The 8,784-nt window shown below is 41.7% G+C and overlaps 1 protein-coding gene across 1 annotated transcript; it reads right to left on the bottom strand.

Annotated features, from left to right (window-relative positions):
* Positions 1 to 810: 810 nt before the first annotated feature.
* Positions 811 to 7,617, bottom strand: ifi30a (IFI30 lysosomal thiol reductase a). The gene is made up of 7 exons (XM_083659194.1): positions 7,366 to 7,617; positions 5,800 to 5,988; positions 3,760 to 3,834; positions 3,346 to 3,435; positions 2,515 to 2,667; positions 1,305 to 1,373; positions 811 to 1,119 (listed from the first exon to the last, which is right to left on the bottom strand). Exons 1-7 carry the CDS (start codon positions 7,492 to 7,494, stop codon positions 1,048 to 1,050), a joined length of 777 nt encoding a protein of 258 aa, XP_083515320.1. The 5' UTR covers positions 7,495 to 7,617; the 3' UTR covers positions 811 to 1,047.
* Between the last annotated feature and the right edge of the window lie 1,167 nt (positions 7,618 to 8,784).

Raw genomic sequence — 8,784 nt, 5'->3', positions numbered from 1 at the left:
TCCTACCTGCTCTATTTGTAAAGCGCCTTGGGATAACTCTTGTTATGATTTGGTGCAATATAAATATAAAATTGATTGAGATACACACACACTCTCTCTCTCTCTCTCTCTCTCTCTATATATATATATATACACACACACACACACACACACACACACACACACGCATGCACGCGCGCACGCACACACACACACACACACACACACACACACACACATGCATATTTCTCTCTAGCCCTTCATACTCTGTCTGGGAGTAATTCTATCATTAATAACAACTCATAACTTATTATTCAACATGAAACCAATGACCAAATGTGAGATAAGAATGCTAATACAGTAGACATTATATATGGGTATTCTTGTACAGCAACTATTCATTAACTAAATTCATCATTTGTGGCAGACAATCTTTATTAAGCCTGCACTACACAACATCTGTAAGCAAGCTTTCTCAAGTGTTCTCTTACTGTGTTTAAAGCTGAGGAATATGTCAAATAAAAATGTCAACACCCTGGTGTGACACTACAGTATGTGACATGGTTAACCTCACAGTTCTCTCTAACCTCCATGAGGGTCAATGCTGGTTTCTGTCTCTTCTGTGCTGCACTGCCTGTCAAGAGGGTCTGAGGGTGAGGTTAGGGGATAGGGCGCCCTCCACAGGACAGTAAGCACACCGTTTCACTGGACTGTTTGTCTCAAGCTGCCATAAACTCACGGTAGAAAATATCATGGACTCATATCAGGGGATTTAATGTGTAGGTCATGCAAAAAGCACTCTTTCATGAGTTCAATAAAGACACGTTTTTAGAAAATAAATTCCTTTTATGTTTTGTCAGTTATTGCAATAACAATACAGTGAATATTCTTCCCTTTATATATCCCTTTGTAGAAATAGATTATGAGTTATTAGAGTATGTGCTGTTTGTCATGTGTTGTCATGTGCTATATATGAAGATCTCATACAAGGTGCTGCTTCTGTTGCATGTTCCCCAGCCACACCTGGAAAAGAACAGACACGAAGGCCATGTGCAGTACTTGGGTCTGTCACTCATTGTGGCAGAAGCTCCTGAAGTGTCTCGAGTCTTTGCCCGTTCCACAGGCTGCAGGTTTTGTGCCCTGAAAAACAAAGGGGGAGTTGGGAGGTCAAAGGTCGTGCCGAAGCTCAAAACTCAATGTCAACTGCTGTTTCTTGTTATAAACATGTGTGTGCTGTATTGCTATTTTACAAATCAGAAGCGCAGCGCACAAGATTCAAAGATGATCAATAATCAACCCAGACTTGATGGATCCTGTAACGGTACCTTGTACAAACTGCAGACCAGAGGAAGGAGAGCATCCATGGCTTTCTGCTCCAGGTCATCTGTATGCTCCTGCAAAACGAGAAAAAGGGAAAACTATGGGAACAAGCTCGTAGGCAAAAGACTGAAGCAGCTGGTGTTGAATAGTAGACCTATGGCGGTGAACAAAACAACAGAATCATCACATGAACAAAGATTACTCTTTGAAGCAACTACGTCACAATTACACAGGCAGCTACTGTACATAACTGAGCCATACTAAGCTGAATGCCAATTAGCAGTATGGGTCAGGCTTAAAAACACGTCTGACATTCACTAATTTTACTAGATATGAGAATGTTCAATGCCATGTCTGTCCTAGAATAACATCCCACCTAAAAGCTACATGATTCTTTTTTCCACGTCATGGAAAACCATTTGCATGGAAGCATTATTGGAAGGCAATAAAAAAAATAACATCTTGATCTATTCCTTATGATCGATAAAGGCACTTATTTTTATTCGATTTATACTTATTGGTCCTCCTTGCATGCAAACATTCCGTTTCTACACTGAATATTATCAGAGCATTGAAGTAAAATGGCTTTAAGCCTTCTGGACATACCAAGTAGGGCTTGAGTTCCACACACTGTGACCAGCTTATCTCCTGTTTACTTGGTGCATGAAGCTTGATGTCAAAACAGGGTGCTCTTTTTTTGCTTCTTTTCAATAGGAGTTGGTTGAGGAGGAACTGGCTCCACACACAGTTGGCCTTGGGTTGCTTGGTAGGGAGTTAGCGCTCATTAGCATCTGCTGCGTTGAGCTTTCAGGTTTCACATGGTGCTGTGGCTTCACAGACACCAGTCACGGCTCTCTTTCACTTACAGATTGGAGCTTCGGAGCAGCTCCAGTTTCAAAACGATCACAGGATCGTATCATCTCTGTTCTTCTGATAATAATAATAATAATAACACTCATGGGGGCAATATTCTATCATCGCTAGTTTAGTGAGCGAGCATCAACCGCAGTGGCAGACGTGGAACACTGTGGAGAAGATGGCCAAAGACATCTTCTAAACAAGTCAGGTTGGAAAGTTTCTCAGCATCTATTCAGGTTGTCAATATGATGCTGACATCTGGTGGCCTGGAGCTTCCTACTTCGGGGGTTGTCATGAATGCTTTGTGAAGAACGTCAGAGTCTGTAGGTTTTGGCACTGAACACATTGGAGACTTACCTCGTTAATGGTGATCCAGGGCACGTATTCGTGTGCCGGCACCAGCGCACCCGTCTTCACGGCGTTCTGATGCATCAGCTGGTTGCCCAGGTCTCCTTTCACACAGCTCATGATGTTGCTCCAAGGCACATTATGGGCATAGAGACCCACACACTAGAGGTAAATAAACAGATCAACTTGTACAGTCAAATTTAATGTTGACAAAGCGACAGACCAAAAACACAGCTGAGGCTGACGTCTGACTTGATGCATGAAGAAAATACTTGAGACTTGATTTGGGTTGTGGTGAATTGGGACTTGACTACATCGGTGACTCGAAAAGGTTTCAGAGATCTTGACAAGAGATGTTTGTGTTTGAAAGCAATGAATTTGTATGGAATGATTGAATTTATTGAAGCTGGAGCTGATTATAGAAATCAAACTTGTGCTCTTACCAAGTTTTCATCCTTTAAAACCAGACTTATTGAAAGGTTCTAGATATTTTGTTTTCTGTAAGATATTAAATTGATACTGGACTCTTGATTTGTTTTCCGACTTGACTTGATTGACATTAATAACATGGACTTGACCTCTTGCCTCAAAACTTGTGACTTAAGCAAAGTTGACTTGGTGACAACCTGTGGCACAAACCGATAAACAATAAACTGGCGGACGCACGCACGCACGCACGCACGCACGCACGCACGCACGCACGCACGCACGCACGCACACACACACACACACACACACACACACACACACACACACACACACACACACACACACACACACACACACACACACACACACACACACACACACACACACACACACACACACACACATCCTTACACTCTCAGCAGCCTTGATGACATCAGGAGCAGATTCCATACAGAAGATGATCTGGAAGGCAGCTTTGTCAGTCAGGTGCAGGACACAAGTCTGGAATCAGAAAACACACAAACACAGCACCCACCAGTCAGAGTTAGCAGAGTGATCAGAGAGTTGACTTTGACTGACAATCAATATTGACATCATCTCTTAATTTAGTAGAAAAACTTCTAGCATTTCAAAGACATTTTAATGGCAATTTTACAAACGACCAGAGGATATTTACGAGGATTTAAAGATCTGTCTGCATTCCAGGGAAGATGAATGAATCAATTAACTACCAGCTTCTGGCAGATTACACGGTACCAAATTGTAGAGTTTAATTATTTAATGACTCGAGCAGACACTCTCTCTACATCTGCGTAATAACTTTACCTCAATCATGTTGCCAAGGCACTCCTCCTCTCCATGCTGGCAGGTGAAAACATACTTACCACCAACTTCTTCTTCCTGGAGGAGACAAAAACATTTCCCTCTATGATAACTGCAACAGAATCACTAGTAGAAAGTAGCTTCAGAACACAAAATTCTCTGATCTTATGTATGCAAAAACACTATAAATAAAATGTTGTTTTGTTTGTTTGTTTTCCATTATGGTGTCTGAGCTTGTTCATTTTTGTTCATATATATTGTTAAAATTAAAGAAAGAAAAAAAAAATTGAGTAGGCACATGTCATGCACATATAAATAACATATTAATATAGTGAGCTGGCCAACTGGTTTGTGAATATTGGGGTGTGTATGATGATAGCTGAGCCCCTGATTGAAAACTCAACATGTTTGGTTGCTGTGTTCTATTGAGTAGTAAATAGAAAAAAGGGAGCTTCTTGATGCTTATAAAGAATTTAATTAACTCATTGAATGCCAATGACGACAGCTGTCGTCAATTCAAATACTGACGTAGAGTGCCAAAGACGACGATTGTCGTCAATTGCGTTTTTTGACGGTGGGACGTGGATCAATCCCTGATACATCTCTGGTACAACTATTGTAGCTATTGGAGGTCTATAACCTATTTTACAGAACCCTTAGGTGGCGACAGTGCTCTCCACATAACAGAAAGGCAAGGAAAAAACAAAGAAGAAGTCGTTATGGAAACGGAAATCGCATCGCATCCGTATGCATCGATATGCTGAAGCACGTTACTGCAGCTGTGCCTGCAGCAGCCAATCTGCTCCCACAATTGAGCCGCTCCGTGTCGGTTGCAACAGCACATCCGCACATCCACACCGTGGAGTTGTTTATTATTCTCAACTGGAAGCATAGGAGCCAGTGACAAACACACGCGGAACGCTGTAAAAAAGCTGGATGTTCACCCTTCACTGTGCGCACAGCAAACTCAGCAGAGAGCCACGACAGACAGGAGGAGGAGTGTGCAGTTGAGGCGAGGCGAGGCGGGGCAGGGCGGGGCGGGGCGGGGCGGGGGGGGGGGGGGGGGGGGGGCACGCAGAGCAGCACGCAACACCCAGACAGACCCAGGCAGCAGGACAGGATTGACAAACGCAAGCCAGAATATCCGATGCCCACCAGCAGCAAATCAAGACCAGCAAGAAGCTGCAACCAGCAGCGCACGCAGGGGCCAGCGCTGCTGGTTGTAGCTAAAAATATTATTCTGCCAAACAAAATTCCCTGGCCTTCACTGTTTTATTGAAGGAAATTATTTTTGAGGTGTGACTACATTAGAAAAGATTAGCTTCAGAGTCAGTGATGTGCTTGAAATGTTTAATTTCACAAAAGGCCAATTATCTCAGCTTCTAGAAAAAAATTGCTGTTTTTGGATGAATCAAGCTATCTTCTCCGGCTCATAACTAAAGAACGGAAAATGGGATCAATAAACTTTTTTTTGCAGATGATAGAATAGAGTCTCATCGTTCTTTGTGCGTGTTCAGTGTTTACATAGTAATATCACACAATATTCTGTGGGCCTCGAGAAATCACTGAAAACGCTCTGAAACTCTGGCACTGGGAGCGTCCGTTCTCCAAAAGTGGCTGGCACTCAATGAGTTAATAAAGAAGTAATGTACAGGTATACTCAATAGTTAATACACAATACATCTTCATAGGACAAGGGCACAAGAGACGCAACGCGTTTCAACCTCTGGTCTTCGTCAGGCTGTAGGCCTGTGTTCTATTGAGTAAAGTGTTTTAGGGTGGATTTCCCCTTAGAGCGCTGCAGAGGTCAAACTGCAGAACAAGCAAATGAGGAAAGTTGATCATTTCTGCTGGGTGAAATCCCCAACTGCTGAAAATAGTCTGACATTTTGAATAGCCATACTTCAAAGAAATCATAGGTTTAAAAACGGGGTCGGGGTTAAGGCGAGCTCACATTCTGTATGATACAGCAAAGAGGGAAGTGATACATTACTCTGTCTATTCATTGGGCTATCTAAGCTATTCCACTCTTTGTTTTCGTACCTGTGCGTTGCCGAAAGGCACCAGACTGACGTCCATGATGTCGCCGATCTTGAGCCATGTGGGGTACAGCATCTGTACGAGGAAGCCTCTGCAGCCGGGACACAGACTCTCATAGTACAGGCCCACCTTGACCGGGTCCGCCGTCTGATGGGCCCGCGTGAAGTTAGCCTCAAGACACTGCTTCAACACCTGGCCCGGGGGGGAAGAGGGGGTGCAAGGATTAACTCCATGTGTTCTCTCACCCTTTTCTCTTTTGACTGTGTGTGTGTGTGGTGTGTGTGTGTGTGTGTGTGTGTGTGTGTGTGTGTGTGTGTGTGTGTGTGTGTGTGTGTGTGTTTGAGTTTGTGTGTGGGTGGTGAGTGTGTGTGTATCAGTGTCACCATCAAGGCAGTGATTCAGGAAACCACAAAGGAGGAAGGGAGACAATCTGGGTGGAGAGTGGACTGGTTCAGCCACATCGACATGTTGAGGCCAGAATAGATTTTATATCTCACTTCCTGCTTAATGCCATCTACACACCGTCATGATGCACTGTATGCCTGAGTGTATGTGAGTGCCTGAGTGTATGTGAGTGCCTGAGTGTATGTGAGTGCCTGAGTGTATGTGAGTGCCTGAGCGCTGAATTGAGTCTCTGTAAATGTAGGAGAGCGAGAGAGAAAGGGAAAGAGAGGGAACAAGATAAAGAAAGGGAAAGCAAAATAGAGAAGAGAGAAAGAAAGAAAGAAAGAAAGAAAGAAAGAAAGAAAGAAAGAAAGAAAGAAAGAAAGAAAGAAAGAAAGAAGTAGCCGGCTAGCCGCATTTTTGGGCAACTATGGGTACTTCCCCAATCTTTCCATAGTTCCACTATTGAATCAAGCGTCCTAGATCAAAATATGTTATCATTTCCTCAATTTGGAAACTAAAAACTAGCATATAGACATCTACATCTGAGTCCATTTTAACCCTACAGTATTTAAAGACCCACATATTTTTTTTTATGTTGGTTTTATGTTTTATGTTTATGAGGTGAAAACAAAATTTGTTGTGCAAACTGTCAAGATGTGGTTACACATAGAAAAAAAAGTATCATGACTTAATTGTCCGAAAGGTGTTTTTCTTTTAAAACATAAAATAATATTTAAAAAATCAATCAATCAATCAATCAATCAATCAATCAATCAATCAATCAATCAGTCAATAAATACAAAGTTTAATACTTGACATGCTAAATATCAGATTTACATTGGATATTAAATTTAAGTTCTTTTGAATCCAATATGGTATTGTAGGCTACTAACCAAACATACATACCATTTCTGTAGCTATGATCTCGTTACATGAGGTCACTCATGTTATCATTTTTTCCACAAAAACACTATTGTAATAAATACAGGTTCCATATGAACCCGACTACAAAATATGTTAGTAAAAAAAAAGTCAATGGATTTGTGCTTAGGTCAGTTAGCTGTGTAGTGTAAAGGACATTATGAAGTCCCACTGTGGACATTTTAATGGGTAAAAAAAAGAGAGAGATGGCGAGGCGACCCATCTATATAACCTCCCCAGTGTAAACGTGTCTTATCTTACCCCACACTGGACAGCTGACTCCAGAGACGAGCACCACTGCAACGGAGAGTAGGTGCAGGACGAGGAGGAGAGAGCAGCGCACTGACAACCTGACCAAACGGTCAGTGCGAGCAGCACCAGCGTCTTCATCACAGGACGGTATATTAGTTTAACACTGAACAAAACAACAGGTTAGTTAGTGTAACACTGAACAAGACAACTTTGCAAAACGCCACTGGTGGCTCCAGAAACTACCCTGCAACTTTTATAAAGGAGAGATCATGGGATGCTTCCTGATAGAGGCTGCCAATTTTTGTGATTGGCTCTTCGGTCATGTGACGGACGCCGCGTCACTTGTAACCTGGCAGAGCCCTCGGTGTAATTTTGGGGGGAAAGATGATAAGATTGATATTGATTGAAAAAAACTGTTTATTGTGAACCTCTTTATCTTACATGAACAATATTACATTCACAAATGAAAATGGCCTTAAAAAAACTGAGATCAAAGATTTAAATACAGTATTTTCATTTAAAGATTTTGTTGCATGTTACGTACATGCTACCCATAGGCTACATGTTGTTTTTGTCATGTTTTGTTGTTGTTGATTGGCCTACTTAATTTAATGATTCAATATGATTCATGATTCAGTAAAGGGGGAAATAAAACATGAGGTGTGTTGGCAGGCAGGAAGAGCTTGACTGTTGATTCTGTTTTCTCATTCATTTATCAACCTTTTTTACTGATGACATCACAATGCCTATGACATCACTGATAATGTCATATATATATATATATATAGAGAGAGAGAGAGACAGAGAGAGAGAGAGACAGATAGATATTATTGTCTCCGACTCAAATCTGAGAATACTTTTTATTGTCAGATATGAATTTGTCCAGTGCTTGTAGGTAGAGAGGGATAACAGTGGCACTATGATCAAAACAGTCATTCTTCTACATTCTCTAATAAGTGTTGACTTCTTGTAAATGAAATAAATGGTGAAGTTTAACAATGCATCTTCATCAATTTGCTGGCCCCTCAAGGACCTCTCTGGTGGTCCCTGGCCGGATCTCATGTCGAGAACAACTGATTTATTCTGACATGATGTGATTGTGAAGTGGTACAGTGCTATTTATCGCTCTCAGAATTAATTTATACTAGAAATTCGCAGGCAAAGTGCACTGATTTATGTGAGCAATTGTGATGTCACCTGAGCAATTGAGATGTCATCAGTGATGTCACTCGAGCAATTGTGAGCCGCGGAGCGGAACAGAGCCACCTTATTATAGTAGTAAGATCAGTTTAATGCACAGCTGTCTTGTGATTTGGCAAATGAAAAGGTGGCTTGCAGTTGATAATGATTACAGGATACTACTACTTACTGTACAATGATATATAGCCAACTGCAAGTTTCATATTTTACATTTTATTTCAGCCTAAT

The sequence above is a fragment of the Poromitra crassiceps genome (assembly GCF_964638095.1).
Source record: "Poromitra crassiceps genome assembly, chromosome: 23".
Taxonomy (NCBI): domain Eukaryota; kingdom Metazoa; phylum Chordata; class Actinopteri; order Beryciformes; family Melamphaidae; genus Poromitra; species Poromitra crassiceps.
The sequence above is the reverse complement of the archived record's forward strand: the minus strand, read 5'-3'. Positions and strand labels throughout refer to the sequence as shown.

What these genes read in the sequence shown, in the direction of transcription:
- ifi30a (XM_083659194.1), bottom strand. Translation starts at nt 7,494, where the DNA reads ATGAAGACGCTGGTGCTGCTCGCACTGACCGTTTGGTCAGGTTGTCAG. An exon ending in TGCCTTTCGGCAACGCACAG is followed by an intron (nt 3,835 to 5,799) that starts GTACGAAAACAA and finishes TGTCTCCTCCAG; the next exon opens with GAAGAAGAAGTTGGTGGTAA. An exon ending in CCTGGATCACCATTAACGAG is followed by an intron (nt 1,374 to 2,514) that starts GTAAGTCTCCAA and finishes CTCGTTTTGCAG; the next exon opens with GAGCATACAGATGACCTGGA.